General features: G+C 47.2%; 1 protein-coding gene across 2 annotated transcripts in view; it reads right to left on the bottom strand.

The window, feature by feature from the left end:
- Positions 1-17,247, bottom strand: part of ACVR2B (activin A receptor type 2B) — a 33,039-nt gene that overhangs the window by 3,788 nt on the left and 12,004 nt on the right. The window contains exons 2-8 of one of the 2 annotated variants that reach the window (XM_072726482.1): positions 4,427-4,634; positions 3,913-4,022; positions 3,602-3,753; positions 3,379-3,522; positions 2,721-2,864; positions 2,290-2,438; positions 426-540 (exon numbers count right to left, since the gene is read on the bottom strand). In XM_072726482.1, the coding sequence (XP_072582583.1) occupies positions 426-540; positions 2,290-2,438; positions 2,721-2,864; positions 3,379-3,522; positions 3,602-3,753; positions 3,913-4,022; positions 4,427-4,634 (1,022 nt within the window). The remainder of the gene's footprint in view (positions 1-425; positions 541-2,289; positions 2,439-2,720; positions 2,865-3,378; positions 3,523-3,601; positions 3,754-3,912; positions 4,023-4,426; positions 4,635-17,247) is intronic. The other variant, XM_072726483.1, reaches the window with a different exon arrangement.

Raw genomic sequence — 17,247 nt, 5'->3', positions numbered from 1 at the left:
TGGCATGTGAAAGTTTTACTAAGATGAAGATCAGAAACAGAGGGCCTGAAGAATACTTAAAAATATTTACAGCAATTGTCTTAGGACGGTTTCCTCAGGTTTAAGTTTCAGTTACGTTTTCTCGGGCTTGGGTTTCTTAGTATAGTTCCTTCTATTTTACATTGTTTAACAACTTCACTAAAAGAAAGAAACATAGAGCCTACAAGGGTGAGCACTAACCCCAATAGGGAAGCTGTGTCTGTCTAACCGACTAGACTTCGAGGCTCCATGCCCTCCAGGCCCTGCGTGACCCATCGCGAAGACCAGTGTTATTCCTGGAGTTTTCAGACAGCTCCAAGCTCACAGTGACCCTTGGCAGCCGGGCACCAAAAGGGCAGCATGCACCTCCATGCTGGCACCCCCCTGCACCCCTGGAGGCTCAGTACCTGCCCGTGAGTGTCCCCCGGAGGTTTCCCTGGCTCAAACCGAACAGCCAGACCAAAGTCAGCCAGCACGGCTGTGAGGTCACTCTTGAGCAATACATTCTTGCTTTTGAAGTCCCTGTGGAGACAAGTGGACCAAGAGGAAGGTGAACACCCTGGTCCTTGCTCCTGGCCTCCCACCCTGACCGCCAAGATCCTGGAGCCCAGGTCTCCCAGCCCCCAGAGACCACAGACCAGGCCACCTAATCCTCTCTGAGGAGCAGGGTCTATCCCAGAGCAGATAGGCAGCTTTAGGACACCCTCCCACCACCCTTCACCCCTCTCAATGTGAGAATCTCTCACTGCACCTCTACCACTGCTGTTAAAGCCACACCCACCACAGTGGCTGGCCAGACCCCATTCCAATCCCTTCAGTATAAAAGGCCAGCCTCTGCATTCTTGGAGGGGGCGAAGTCAGGCATACTGACCCGGGATTAAATCTTCTGGGAAAAATGTACACTGCCCAGGACATGAGTGACAAGTTTAATGAACTTGCCCAGGTCTCCGTGCAGGCCCCTGCGGGGCTGGTGCCAGGGGAGAGCAGGGTACTGGCAGGTACGTTCAGCTCTGCCTCTCATAGCAGAGGTATATTTGGTCCTCTATCTCCCCATTGTCTGTGTCAGTCTCGCTGTGAGGATTAAGCTCAGCGAGTAGTAAAGCACACGTGCTTGGGGCCATCTGGCACACGTCCTGTGCACTACTGTTAGGGTGAACCATACAGAAGAGTCAACATTCAACCATTTATGACCTACAAAAACCGCAACTTCATACCGTCAACCTTAAGCGTCACTGACAGTATTACCACAAGAGGCCCTCGAGCTTTGAATCCTGGGAGTCCACGGCCCATTCCCCTCCCTTGTAGGCACAAAACCACACTAAACTCAGTATGATGACAAAATACTCAACTTCCGTGCACTACTATTCCTTCCTCTATGCAACAAGGCCGGGAACACACCACCTGTCTCACAGACGACAAGTGTCTAAAACCTCTCTCTCAGGTGACAAGACTGACACAGCCTGGTGTTTCTACGCCTTCAGAACAGTGCCTCTGTTTAGTGAGGACTACAATGACCAGTTAATACAGTGGTCTCAAGGTGTAGCCCCAGAACCCCAGAGTCCCTGACACTGTTTCAGGGGAACCGCAAGATCAAAATTATTTTCATTCATGATCCATTATTTGTCTTTTTGTAAATTCACTCTCTCAGGAGAAGAGTTCTCCCGAGGCTGCATACATGTGACATCATCACTCTAACACTTAACAGCAAATATCAGTAGATGTAACCTATAAGCACAGAAGTTCTTTTTAAGAATGTAAAGAGATCCTGGGGTGCCTGGGTGGCTCAGCTGGTTAAGCATCTGACTCTTGATTTCCACTCTGGTCATGCTCTCAGGGTCATGAGATCAAGCCCCATGTAGGCTCCAAGCTGGGCATGGAGCCTACTTAAGATTCTCTCTCTCCTTCTCCCTCTGCCCCCCAGCCCACTATGCACAGATGTGCACACTCTCTCTCTAAAAAAAGGAAAAAAATAAAAATAAAAAGAACGTAAAGAGGTCCTAACCAAAAAGTTTGAGAACAGCTGAACCAACCTTCCAGCCAAAGTAATGGAGTCAGCACTTCCTCATGCGGCCACTGGAGGGCATGAGGAAACCAGCTTTCAAGGCCATACCAGGCCCAGGACACAGGTGAAGGCAGGGGATGGGCCAGCTGGGCCCACTACAAGCTGCCAAGCATCTTTACGAAGCAGGGACCCCTCCCCAGCCCACCCCAAGCCCTGTTCTCACTCTCCAGCCCTCTCTGCAGCCCCACACCAAGTGCTAACCTAGGTACCTGTGGGCAATAGACGGCTTGTGGCCCTCACCACGGCACCAAGGCACGTCCTCATGAAGGTATGAGAGGCCTCTTGACATTGTCTCTGCCACATGACACAGTTCATTCCACGTGATGATGTTCCCCTTGAGGTAATCCGTGAGGGAGCCCTGTAGGAGACAGCACAGAACTTGGGCACAGGATTCTGGGCTCAGTGGACCAACAGCAGGCCCCTCTCCCGGGAGACTGGTATTGATACGGAAGGTATGTGAGGCCAGGAGGGGCTGGGAGAGGGGGCATCAGAAGGTGTTTGTCATGAAGTCTCTGTGCTCATTCATAAGAATTCATCCCATAGTTCTCGTTGTGGACACTCTTGTCCACACTCAGGAAGGGTCACCTTATGGTGGAAGGCCACCTTGTCTGAGGAGCCCCTGTCCACAAGCATGACTCACCTTGTCATGGAAGGCCGTGATGAGCCAGAGCTCCACCTCAAGGTTGGAGCCTCGCTTCTCAGCAGCAATGAACTGCAGCAGGTTCTCATGCTTCATGCCAGGCGTGCTGAAGATCTCCCGCTCACTCTGCCATGACTGCTTGTCCTAAGGCAGGGATGCAGCTCAATGCCACTGCTGCCACCCACCCTGCAGCAGAACCGCCGTCCCATGCTATCCGTACTACCCCTCCTCCCGACCTGCTCAGCCTCATCTCTGTAAGGGGGGCAGGCAGACAGCCAGGACTGAGCTGGCCCTGGAACACAGGCCAACGGCGATCCCAAATATCATTTAGGACTAGCACCTGATTTACAAACAAGGCCACTGAAGTCCAAGGAGGGAAGTGAGTGGCCCAGCGTCACCCACCAAATGAGACACAGAGCCAGCTCTGGCTCTGCTAAGTGTTCTGGGCAACTGCTGGAGTAGCCTGGTTTCTCAAGGCCTCTGCAGAACTGACATCAGAAACAAACCCCTGGAAACCAAAGCCCTACCCTAGCCCTACAAGAAAATTTCAGTGGGGCCTGCCTCTCTCTCATCCCACCTGCACAGGCCCGGACTGCCCTGGGGGGAGGACAGCTCAAGCTACAACAGAGGATGACCTGGAAGGCCCTCACACACTCACCTGGAGTGGGAAGATCTTGACAGCCACAAAGTCATTCATGAGCTGTGCCTTCCAGACACAGCCAAAGCGCCCCCGAGCCTTAATCTCCAGCAGCTGCAGAGGCTTCAGGCCCACCAGAGGGGACGGAGGAGGAGGTCCAGGGTCCTGGGGGACATGGAGGACTTAAGAGGGTCTGGTCCGGCCACCCCACCTCTGCCCCTGCCCTGTGCCAGCCCTGTCTCACCTCGTGGATGTCCACATGGCCGTAGGGAGGCTTGCGATGCCGGTACATCCAGAAGGCCAGCAGGACGATGAGGGAGAGGCCCCCGATGGGCAGCAGCGAGTAGGCCAGCACCGTGAGCAGGGTGGGGGCTGTCGGGGGTGGCTCGTACGTGACTGGGGGACACATGGAGCCCTGTGTCATACAGCCCGCCCACCCACACACCTCAGGGGCCAGACCAGAGAGCCCTGCAGCCACTGCCCACCCAACTCAGGAGCAGTGATGAGCACTCCAGGGCCAAAGAGAGCCCCAGCCTGCCCTCCCGCAGCCCTCACCTTCCGGGCCCCCAGCCTCCGGCAAGTGGGTGAAGCGCTCGTTGCAAAAGTTGCCTTCACAGCAGCAGAAGTACACCTGGGGGTTCTCCTCGGTGGCCACGCACTCCTGCCTGGAGGCACACAGTTTCCCACATACCCCTCAGCTGAGGGATGAGAGCCTCTCTGGGGCCTGCCCAGCCAACCCTCCCATTGACAGAGAAGCTCATGGGAAACCATCAGGGGACAGTGTGAGCCCACCTCCCCTGAAGTGGGACCCAAAGTTGGGCAGGGACAGCCAAGGGTCCACACAAAGAACCCTCCTTTGGACTAGGGCAGAGTACACACAGGGGCAGGAAAGCCAGGACCCTGGCACCATCCCTACTCGACCAGGATGTCTGGAGAGGCCCTTATCTCTCCCTACCCTTAAATGCCAGACTTGCTTTCACATCCTGAGGCCCAGAGGGCACTGCAGCAAGAGGCAGGCCTCCAGCCGGACTGGGGGGTAAGGAGGAGGGGAGGGCAGGCTCTAACACACCTGTCGTAGCAGTTGAAGTCGTCCAGCCAGCAGCCCTTCTTGACCAGCTCGATGGTGCCAGAGCTGTTCCGCCAGGAGGCATAGCAGTGCAGCCGCTTGTCTTGCTCACCCTCGCACCGTTCCAGGCCACTCTGGTTGGTGCGCTCCAGCTCCCAGTTGGCGTTGTAGTAAATGCACTCCCGAGTCTCGGCCTCCCCGCGCCCGGAACCTGAGCCCGGGAGGTGAGAGGACTGAGCATCCCACATACCTCTGCACCTATCTTGGGGCCCCTACCACCTTGAGGGAGGCTGGCTGGCGGGTGGGTATCCGACAGTCAGGCTGGTGGCCACACACACAGAAAGGGGCCCCACTGATGCCTGAGGGTCCTGAGTGGGGGCAGGGACTGTTTCCTAGCAGCAGCAGAAACAGAGGAGCCGTCAAAACCCCAGGGTACAGTAGAATCACTGTGTGTTGGGGGGGTGGGGTTTGCTAAAAACACATATTCTGGGTCCAGCCCATACTGGACAATTGAAATGGAGGCAGAAACTATATTTTTAACCACTATCACCCTCCACGTCCAGCCCTCTCCATCCCACAGAATCTCAGATGACTATGACTGCAGACCTCAGGGGACCATGTCTGGAGACACTCCAAGAGACAATTTCCTGCTGCTGCTGTCTGCCTCACCCCAGGGAGAGGGAGACACATACTGCTGGTGTGTCCCCACCTCCCATCCAGACTGAATGGGATGTAAGGACCCTCCAGGCCAGTGTCCTTCCTGCACCCAGCAACACTACCTGGTGCTCAGCAGGGCAGAAGAAGGTCCTAAGAATCAGGCCAGCATGATCAGGATAAGGCTCCCAGAGTCACCATGGGGGAATATGTGCCCCAAGCAGGAGGACAGCTGGCTAGTAATAAGCGGTGATAACAGATAATCCTCCCAGCTGGGATTGGCCCCTTGAAGATACTCCCCACCATTCCTGTGCCCTCTTTCCAACCCCTGCATGAGTGCCATCCTGGTGGCCAAACACTTTGACCCCCGACTGCCCCTTCAAATACTTCTTTCCTTCAACCGTTCACCAAATCTACCTTTCTCACCAACCCCTCCCAGGCAACCTGTCCCAGCCCTCCCATCTGCCCCACTGCCCTTAATGAGGGCACCCCCCAAAGCCCTGTAATGAGAAGGAGGAAGGAGATGCCAAAGGAGGTTCCCAGGAAACAGGTACTCCTGCACCCTGACACCTGGACTGAAGAGCTCTCCAGAATGCCATTTGTGAGTGTCCTGCCATGGCCTCTTTACAGGCACACATGATCAACCTCGCTGTCAAAAACCACACTGACACTCAAAAGGAAACTAGCACCAAACCTCTCCACTCTTCTTGGGCCTACTGTGGACAAGTGACCTGATGCCACCCCCAGCTGATATTCGTATCCCAGGAAGGAAGAAGGAAGGGATGGTCAGAGTCACCCCCATGGAAAGTCAGTCAGCCAGCCCACCAGCACATAGGAACCCTCTTGACTGTCAGCCTGAAAGGCTGGCTTGGAACAGCCAGGAGAGAAGACCCCACACCAACCCAGGGAAGAGCTAACTAAATGACCTGCATCCTAACAAACCAAAGCCTCCATCATCCTTCACTCCACATCCACAGTGGCCATCGCGAGTGAATTACTTGATATGCCACGGTATGCTCAGGGAGAAGGATGAAGACTTGCTGTCAGGAGGGAAGGGCCACCCATTGCAGATCATTCTTTAGTCATCCCACCCCTTCTGTACCTCCCTGCAGGGATAAGAGCCTCCTCTACAGGCCAGGGGCAAGCAGCACATCTCAAAGCTCCAATGAGGAGGACCGAGGGTTCAGAATGTCATCCTATCAATGCCAGGGTCTAGCCATGGCTCTGCATCCAAGAATACTGGTAAGAAGAAAAAAGAGTGGCCTCCCAATGCCCCAGGCAGCTGGGACCCAGCCAGGTCCACAGCAAGGGCCCCGGGGTCTACAAAAGGGGCTCATGCAAGGGTACACAATGGCTTCCCCCAGCCAGGCCCATTGTCAAGCATAAGGCTTACAGTTTAAGGGGAAAACCTGAAGGGATGGGGTGAACTGCAGATATGGGTGCTGCCTCCTCCTCAACCTTGCTTCCCCCACTGCCGTCACAGCACATTGCCAGGCCCTTGAATATGCTCCATTTCTGGGTTTGGCACAAGTTATTACCTCTGGTTGCATGATGCTCCCCACTTTCTCCTTGGAAGGCCGGCTCTTCTCTCTAGAGACTAGGCAAACATCTATTTCCACAGGTCCTTGTGTTTCATCCATCATCTAATTTACTACCTCGGGCAGCCCAGGTGGCTCAGCGGTTTAGCGCCACCTTCAGCTCCAGGCCTGATCCTGGAAACCTGGGATCAAGTCCCATGTCAGGCTCCCTGCTTCTCCCTCTGCCTGTGTCTCTGCCTCTCTCTCTCTCTCTCTCTCTCTCTCTCTCTCTCTCCGTGTGTGTGTGTGTGTGTGTGTCCCTCATGAATAAATAAATAAATCTTAAAATTTAATTTAAAAAAATAATAATTTACCACCTCAAGCTGCTTAGTATTTCTAAAGGAATATTTCAGACATTCAAAAAGTGTAAAAATAATGTTAACCAAAAACAACCTCCAAGAAAAAATGTAGGGAATACTCCTATTGAGAAATAAAACATTATAAATGTACTCAATGATTACTTTTTAAATGTCAGCCTTCCCCCCCCCATAAGCTGCAAAGCTAATAAAGGCAGAAGCCTTGACTATCTTGAGTGCTAGAACCAGTTCCAAACGCACGACAGGTAGATGGACGGGAGGACCAATGGACAGGCAAGAGAACATGGTTATCACTTGGCTAGGGCAGGATTTGGAAGGAAGGGATGGCAGGAGGCATGGCCTCAAGGCATGGTCTTGCAGCCTAAGATGGAGGGTCCTCAAGGGAGGTCTCATTTCCATGCAGATAACAAGCAAAAAACCCCCTGTGCAAGGTGAGGAGTACCAACATCAACGGTGGCAAAAGGCTGGCCCAGCTCCTCTCCTCATGCCACTCACCAAGCAAAGGCCCTCTGGCCACTACCATGGGCAGGACCTAAGTGAACATGGCTAGGAACACCAAATTCCAAGGTTCTAAGGTAAGACCCAAGGGCTTGGGATGTAACTGGACCCCCTATCTGATCAAATCCTCCTACAGACAACCAAGAGTAAGGCAGCCTTGAGCTGGCCAGACTTGTTCAAATCCTGTCTCTAACACTCCCTGGTGGTGCAACCCTGGGTAAATTACCAACCCACTCTGTGCCTGTTTCCTCGTGTGTGAAAAGGGGATGGTAAGAGCACCTAATTCCTCGGGCTGTTCCAGAGCCAAATCAGTGAATGCGTTTTAAGAGTGGTTATGACTGTGCCTGGCACATTAGCTGTTACATCAAGAGCCATGCCCCTCCCCGCTGCCGATAACAGTCCTTCACCATACAAGCCCCCAGGAGGGCTCCCAGCCCACCAAGCAGGGATTGTGCATACCAATGCCTCCAAAAGCTCTGCACTCAGAGCTCATGAAGGACCTAGGGAGACTGGGAGACCATGCCTTTCCCATACCGAGCTCAGGCTCTGTTGCCAGCTGGAAACCCAGGGCCTCCCCCTTCCTCCCTCCTCCCTGGTGCTCTGCTTCTGCACACACTCAGCTATTTATAGCCTCTGGCAACACTCCAACCACAAGGCAGCCTCTGTCTTTTAATAGACACAGAAGTCCTGCCCACGCATGCTCACAGGGCCAGGGCACCCAGGCGCAGGAGGCTCCCCTGACCCCCACCCACTCACCTATCCCAGCAGGAGAGGAAGCTGTGCACCCAAGATGGGGTGCCTGCAGTCCCCCCTCCCCAATACTTGCTGCCTTAGGCCCAAGGGCAGCCTACATCCCAGACACCTGGGCAAGTGGCTCACTCCATCCCTGAGCCACAGCCAACTCAACTGCTGGTCTCCAAAGGAACATGTATACAAGTGCCAGTGTCCAAAATGGCAGTCCCTAGGTTCCAAGAGGACTACCTACACCTTGTTGGAGAGAAGGTGCCAGTACTCTCCAAGCCCTCAGCCCAGGTGGGCAGAGAAACCAACTCCTAGACACACACCACCACTGAGAAAAGTAAAAATACATACTCCACTCTGAATCACCATTCTAGAGCTTGCCCTAAACAGACCAGTTTTGGTGCTTGAGGACAAGGGCTGGGAAGGATTTCCCAGTCCAGCTGGTCTTGGACCCAGCCCACTCTGTGCTGGGTAGAAACAGGGAAAGCCTACTGGGATCCTACCTGTGACAGACTGGGATCTTGCCTGTGATGGGCTAGAAGCACAACTGGGAGGATGCAAAAGTGAGGGCGATTAAGGCACAGCCTCAGCAGGAGGACATGGAGCTGGTGTGGCCATGCTTCCCCTGGGGTTCCCAGAGCTCTGGGCTTGGCGTGCATCCAGCCTAGCCAACATCTCCCAGAGGAGCTTCGAACCCCAGCAACCAGCAACTTGCTACACTCTACCCTCGGCTCCTGAAGCCCCTCAGCAGCCCCCCCCCCAAGAAGCAGGTGCCCAGCCCCAACCAAAGGGCATTGGAGGCCAGTGAGAAAGGAATGCCACCCACCTACCACATCTACCTCACCCCCCTGCTGTCAGCATGCCAAGGTGTACCCTCCTCCCAGAAGCCTCGGTGCCTAAGAAGTGGCCACCTGAGGCATGCGTAGTGTTCTCCCTTACTGCCCAGACTCCAGTCTGCCTAAAGAAGAGGCAGCCTTCCCCTAGCCAGTGGCCAGGCTCTGTTCCTTGGAGGCTCCTGCCTGAGGCTCCCCTAGCCCTGCCTTCCTCCAAGGGCTGACCTGCACTTAGCTGAGTACCTGCTGCCCAACAGCAGCCAAGAAGGGCCCAGAGACCCAAAGGTTATGGCTCCCAGTGACAGCATCTGGTATCGTGTTCATGACTCCACCTCCCCCACAAGAGTAAGCAGGGTAAGGGAACCTAAAGCGGGAGGGGGGGGGCAGTTGGGGGAGGGTAGAGTGTGAGAAAGACAACCACAGACCCACACACACACACACACACCGGAGTGTGCACTCACTGTGGAGTAGCACAGATGGAGAGTAGGGCAGAAAAGAATCCAAAATGTATATATACTTTCTCTTTTAACTTTTACATAAGAGAAGAACTCCAGTTATGTTTCTAGCAGCCAAACAATCTCTGACACATGTGCTTTTTTTGCCTTGACGCTTTTTATTTGTGAGCCATCCAAATTGATACATATTTAACAAGCACATAGCAGGCACTAAACTAAGCATTTTACAAATAATAACTTAGTGGTGCTTGGGTAGCTCAGTCAGTAAAGCAACCAGCTCTTTATTTTGGCTCAGGTCATGACCTCAGGGTCCTGAGATAGAGCCCATGTAGGATTCCATGCTGGGCACCACGCCTGCTTAAGAGTCTCTCTCCCTCTGCCCCCACCCACTCCACTCCACTTAATAATAATAATTTTATTCTAAAATGAGACACAATAAGGGGATCCCTGGGTGGCTCAGCAGTTTGGTGCCTGCCTTTGGCCCAGGGCGCGATCCTGGAGTCCCGCGATCGAGTCCTGCATCAGGCTCCCAACATGTAGTCTGCTTCTCCCACTGCCTGTGTCTCTGCCTCTCTCTCTCTAGATCTATCATGAATAAATAAATAAAATTTTTAAAAAAATAAAATAAAATAAAATGAGACACAATGAGGTGAAATACCTTACCTAAGTTATTACCAAGTGTCAAAACCAGGTTTTGAACCTAGCAGCCTGGTTCCACAGTAGGTGCCCTGCTGCCTCGCCTGTAGCTCTGCAATGCATTTATTCCCAGTACATAGAGCCCACTGTATGACCTCACAACTTGAATATCCATTCTCCTGATGGACTTTTAGGTTATGTATAAGGGGTCCTGATTGAACACTGCCACTATGAAGCCTCTTGACTCCTCTTCTGTGTGCTTTCTTTCCACTCATGTGTGGGCAAGCGTTTAGGGTCTATGTTAGAGATACTGGGTCATAGAGCATGAGCATCTTTAACTCACTAGATACTGTCAAACTTTTCTCCAAAGGACCCACCTGGATATACCAGTTTATATTTCCAGAAGACTTAGCCCCACTGAGCTACAGCCTCACGCCGATACCTGCTCACCTGGTCTGTATGAAACAGTGTATTATAGTTTTGATCCACATTTCCTTATTATTTGTGAAACTGACCATCTTTTTGAGAAATGCCTGTTCATATCCTTTCCCATTTTTCTGCAGGGTTGCTTTTCCTAGGAGTTGTATAAATTCTTTATATGTTCTTGGGATCCCTGGGTGGCTCAGCGGTTTGGCGCCTGCCTTCGGCCCACGGCACAATCCTGGGGTCCCAGGATCGAGTCCCACATCAGGCTCCCTGCATAGAGCCTGCTTCTTCCTCTGCCCCTCATAAATAAATAAATAAAATCTTTTTTAAAAAATTCTTTATATGTTCTTGGTAATGAAACTTTTTTTTTTTTAAAGATTTTACTTATTTATTCATGAGAGAGAGAGAGAGAGGTGGAGACAGGCAGAGGGAGAAGCAGGTTCCATGCAGGGCACCCAACACGGGACTTGATCCCGGGTCTCCAGGATCAGGCCCTGAGCTGAAGGTGGCGCTAAACCGCTAAGCCACCTGGGCTGCCCATAATAAAACTTTTCTAACTCGATAGTAACCCTCTTCATTTGTTCATTTGCTCTTCACCAAAAAGGCCACGTGAGCTGATGCTAACATATATATACAACATTGCTTGTGGTATTTTCTGAATTTATCTTTTTCTTTCATTTTAAATCTTTCTGATCTTTTTTCCCCAGTTCAATTGAACACTTTGATCTAGAATTGAGTCCTGTTTACATTCATGATTACTGCTGTTTACATTTGTTTTTTTTCTCTACTGCTACCACCTTTGGATGATCTTTTGTAATTCTACATTTCAGCCATTCCAGTCTGGAAGGAGTGCACTCTGTATCTATTCTATTACAAGCTAGCCTTTAAACTTTTATAAGTACTATTTATGCTAAAAACCTAAAGTTAATCAACATCTCTACCAACCCTCATAGGAACCTGTTTTAGCCCCAACTATCTCCTTCCAACCACACTTAATTAGTTTAATATTGGTGTTAAATACTTAATCTGCTATTGTTCTTTTTATCTGCCTCCCAAAGCAGATATGATCTGTGTTGCATACACCCCGTATTTTCTTATTTGTCCATACATTCATCAGTTTGCCTGCTTGGCCAACCCTACATCTCTGCAGTTTTTTCTAGGACCACTGTCCTTCCAAAAGAACATCCTCCTTCATTGAAGATCTTTTGGTAGAGAAGTTGTTTGATTTTCTGAAAATGTTATTTTGCCCTGTTTCCTAATTAATAGTTTATTTTTTAAAGATTTTATTTATTCACGAGAAAGAGAGAGAGAGAGAGCTCACAAGCAGGGGAGTGACAAGCAGAGGGAGAGGGAGAAGCAGCCTCCCCATGGAACAGGGAGCCAGATGCAGGGCTCAATCCCGTATGCTGGGATCACAACCTGAGCTGAAGGCAGATGCCCAACCAACTGAGCCATCCAGGCACTCCCTAATTGATAATTTAAAAGAACATAAACTCGGGTCACCTGTGTGTTCCTGGCATCCTAGGATCGAGTCCCGCATCAGGCTCCCTGCATGAAGCCTGCTTTTCCCTCTGCTTATGTCTCTGCTTCTCTGTGTGTCTCTCGTGAATAAATAAAATCTTTAAAAATAAATACATAAAAAATAAAAGAACATAAGCTCTTAGGCTGAGTTATCTTCTCTTGTCATCTTAAAAATATTACTACACGGTCTTCTGATTTTTACTATTGTTGCTGAAGAGTCTGCTAATATTTGAACTGAAGATACTCTGTCTTTTCTCTCTAGCTATTTTCTTCAATTGTCTCTCTGCAGTTTCACTATGAGCTGTGTGTCTAAATATACGTTTAAGTTTATTTACACTGCTTGGAAAAATGATTTTGTCCAATGATTCACCTCTATTATCAATTCTGAAAAGTTCTTGGCTTTTTTCAATTTGAGTATTGTATCTCCCTATTCTATGATTCTGAAATTCCTATTAAAGTTTATTAGACTTTCTCATTCTATCCAGTATTTTAACCTTGCCTTTATATTTCCAATTCTGTGTCTAGGCACCATTATAGATAATTCCATATGGCCTAACTTCCAATTTATTAATTCTCTCTTTGGCTGTGTCTAATTTGCTGTTTAGCTCTTCTACTCAATTTATAAACTCAACCCATTTTTTTCATGTCTATAAGTTCTATTTTAAAAAAAAACAACTTCTTGGTTGATTTTGATACTTCTGTTATTTGTCATACTTCCAAACCCCCATTTTATAATTCCATAATGTAATTTCTTCAACATTTATTTCTGTCACTGTTATTCTGATTATTTTCACTCATAGTATCTTATTTCCTGTGTGTTTAGAATTTAGGATTCTCAGAATTATGGGTTCTCTTTTTGAATACAGAGCTTATGTTCATCAGGCCTCTTCTCTGAGAATACTCTAAGGCCAAGTGTGGAGGTGGAGGAGAGACAACCTTCCAAAGATAATCTATATTTTTGCTTCTGCCCAACTTTCTAAGACACTATCAACCTGGAATCACTTTAATTTCTCAACTTCAAGTTTCCCAGAGAACACTTGTTGGCATAAACTTCAACTCCAAGCTTATGTAAGCACAAATCTATGGTTATACATTCTCAAGGGAAACCACCTGCCTCCCTATCAACCTAGGCCAAGACAATTTCATTATATACTCCCTTTGTCAGCAAAAGGATGTTTCTTCTAGTCCATACTTTCACTGAAGGTATAGCCCTATGTAAGTTTCATCATATGAGGACCTCAGTCTTAATTTTATACATTATCTCTTATGTCTTACCTATTGCTACTAAACCACCCACATCTCTAAATTAAGGAGAGAGGCAAAGTCTCCCTGAGAATCAATAACTTAAGCCTCCTCTTGCTTCTCCCTTACTTTCTTATATATGCAGCTATGCATTTCCATTTAATTTTTAAGATTTTATTTATTCATTCATGAGAGCCACAGAGAGAGAGAGAGAGAGAGGCAGAGACACAGGCAGAGAGAGAAGCAGGCTCCATGCAGAAAGCCCGATGTGGGACTCAATCCCTGGTCTCCAGGATCACGCCCTGGGCCGAAGGCAGGTGCTCAACTGCTGAGCCATCCAGGCGTCCCTGCATATCCATTTTAAAAGGGTATTTATTATACCTTATCCATCACTTCTACTCCTCATAGAAGACTTCATGTCTTCTATGAGGAGGTTTTTTGGCTATTTCACTTTCACTATTACTGCCAGAAATTTAAATGCAGTAACACTTTCCAAGGGTGACAAGAGCTCTATATGCCTTCACAAGCCCAGCCTAGGAACAAGGAATCAAGCCAGATCACCTCAATTCACTTCCAACTTCAACTCTGTAAACAAGTCCCTGGCACCATCCTCCCAAGAACAAAGTGTGAGTCCAGGGCCATCCTCCAGAATCCTTGCCTTTCTCCAGGCACCATCATATCTGTAGGATACTAAAGAAGAGCTTCCAGGTAAAGGTTAAGGATTATACACAAATATTACTTTTGCTCCTTCCTATAATCCCAAGAAAACCACAGCACAGAGAAGTTTTTAAAGCATAAACCCATAAAAACAAAGAGAACAGGAAAGAACCACAGAAATCAAATTCTGAAGCTGGAAAGCAGATTATACCAGTTGTCAATAACCACAAAGACTCCTGAGTTGGCTGTGGAGAAAGCTGAAAAGCAACATGGTTTCCAACACAGGATCCTCCAGAACTCAGGAATTTGTGTCATGTCTCTCTCTGGAAGTGGGGTGAAGATGAATCCAAAGAAAAAAAGGCTGGCTAGATCCTCAGAGCTCACTACCACTCACCATGGCTGGGGCTGCCTTCCCCAATCCAGCAGAATAGGTTATTTTCTAAAGAAGATAAAGAGTCTCTAGACAGGAAGGAGTAGGAAAACTTGAGGGCACGGGTATCATACTAAAACAAGAAGAATACAGGACAAAATGTGGATTACAGAAACTCCAGTTCTCCTTCAACCATGGCTCCCAGGATGTTGGTAGTCAGGCCTTATACCTACCCTCCCTGACAAGTCCCCAAAGAGAAAGCAGAAGACATTTCTCAGGAAAATCTGGCTAGCTTCAGAAATAACCCAAGCAGATCATCCTACCGTTGGCAGGTTCCACTCAGGAGCTCAGAGCTTTCAATCGGTATTCAGGTCCATCCTTAAATATGAACAGGTCGGGGCACCTGGGTGGCTCAGTGGTTGATCATCTGCCTTCAGCTCAGGTTGTGGTCCCATTATATATATAATGAAATATGAATGTAGAATATACATACACACACGTAATTATTATACATAATATATATATTATATATATAAATATATATGTGGACCCATTATATATATATATATATGCCATTATTTATATATATATATATATATGCCATTATTTATATATATATATATATATATATAAATAATGGCAGAAATGAAAATCAACAGAAGGATTAGGGATCCCTGGGTGGCGCAGCGGTTTGGCGCCTGCCTCAACAGAAGGATTAAAAGATAATATTGACGTAATCTCACAAAGTCAAGTAAACACAGAAAGATACAGAAAATAAGAGAGAAAAGAGAAAAGGAATCTAAAGGCTCAGTGCAGAAAGTTCAACACCTAAATAACAGCAGTTCCAGGAGGAAACAAAAGGGATGAAATCAAAGACCAGCACATGAAAACAGGACCCCTAGCAGGTCCCGTCACTGTGAAATTTTACCACGGTGGAGACAAGAAAAGATCTCACAGCAGATGTCTATCAAATGAGAAATGTCACCTATAAAAAATTAGGAATCAGAATGGCTTTGAACTTCCTGCAGCCAATAATATTTGGAAGCTAGAATACAATGGGACAGTGCTTCACAGTCTGGAGGGGAAAAGATTTCCTATTTATAAGCCCATGCCCCATTAACTATCAATGAAATACGAAGGCAGAAGAGAGAAAATAAAGATCCAAAATCGTACCTTCTGTTCATTCTTTCTCAAAAGGTATTAGAGGATACTCTCCTCCAAAATAAGGAAGCCATCAAAAAAAGAGGACGACAAGGATGCAAAAACCCAAAGGATGCAAGGATGCAAAAACCCAAAGATGCAACACAAAAGATAGTGATAAGTATCTTAAAGATGAAGAGCAAAGGAGTTACAGGGTGACAGCCAGACCAGGCTGGAAGCCAGAATCTACATGTGAACTCTGTTCAAACTGCTGGCTAACCTTTAACTACACAGGCACCATCACACTGCAAGCAACCAAGTAAACATAAAGGAACTAAAACAGACATTTCAGCAGCTACACACCACAGAAGAGTTTATGAATTCAGCCAATATAACTACCTGCTAACACACACAAAAAAAAAAAAACAAAAAAACATTAACTCAAAAAAAAAAATCAATGCTTATAAGAGGAACAATCCAGAGCCTCTATAATTATCACTCACAATATTTAGATATAATCCAAGATTATATGAAAAATAGGTAAATATGTCTCATATTCAAGAGAACAGATAATCAATGAAGACTGATTCTAAGATGATCAGATGTTGGAATCAGCAAAGATTTTAAAGTAACTATCAGAAGTGTATGTTCAAGAAAGTAAAGGAAAATACATTCCAGTGAAGGCATTGATAGGATACACCAGCAGAAAATAAAACCTAAAAAAAAAAAAAAAAGAAAAAAAAGAACCAGATGGAAATTCTAAAACTGAATAATCTTAAACAAAAGATTCATAAAGTCAGGTTGTAAAGAAATGAATGGAAATAAATAAACCATGTCAACATTAGCTAGAATGGTTTTAAGATGAAATTTTATAACACTAAGACATCAAAATGGATGATTATTCCCCTGATGAAATGCCATCATCTAATACCACTTCCCAATATTGAAACAATTTCTCACAGCTATGAAATATCACTTGAAAGTGATATTTCTAATCCATTGTCTATTTACTATCTAGCACCGAAAGCTTCCCATTTTAATTACTATAGCTTTACAATGAATCCTGATCCAGAAGGCACAACTTATTCTTTTTCTTTAAGACAGCTTTAGGGGGAAAAAAAAAAAAAGACAGACTTGGTTCTTCTTAGTTCTTGCATTTCCAAATTGTTTTACTCTAAGGATTAAACTGTACAAGCTTTTTCTGCATCTACTGAATATACTAAAAAATCCTATGGGGTTTTTTGCTCAGTTAACATGGCAAATTAGATTTTCAATTGTTAGACCAAGTATGCATTTATTTCTGTGATTAAAACACTTGGTCATTAGATACATAGAGAGATACACACAGAGAGAGAGAGATCTTTTTTTTTACATATTGCCAAATTCTATTTGTGAATGTTTTAAAGATGTGCATCTTATATTCATTAGAGATATTAGTTCTATTTATCTCTCCACTCTGTCCTCTTATCTCACATTTATTGCTTTCTTTTCAATTTGTGAATTCTCTATTATTCTATGTTCTCTTTATTAGCTTCAAAGTTCTCATCTTTCTATCCTTTAGTGGTTACCCTAGAAATTTACAGCATACCTCCCTGATTTATCAAATCCTAACATTAATAGGTAGTTTTATCCTGTTGGTGACCAATGTTAAGAACTGAATTTAAAAAAAAAAAAGAAAAGAAAAAGAACCAGGATTGAGTCCCGCATCGGGCTCCCTGCATGGAGCCTGCTTCTGCCTCTCTGCCTGTGTCTCTGCT

This window comes from Vulpes vulpes, chromosome 11 (assembly GCF_048418805.1).
Source record: "Vulpes vulpes isolate BD-2025 chromosome 11, VulVul3, whole genome shotgun sequence".
Classification (NCBI taxonomy): domain Eukaryota; kingdom Metazoa; phylum Chordata; class Mammalia; order Carnivora; family Canidae; genus Vulpes; species Vulpes vulpes.
This window is presented reverse-complemented; position numbering and strand designations above follow the sequence as displayed.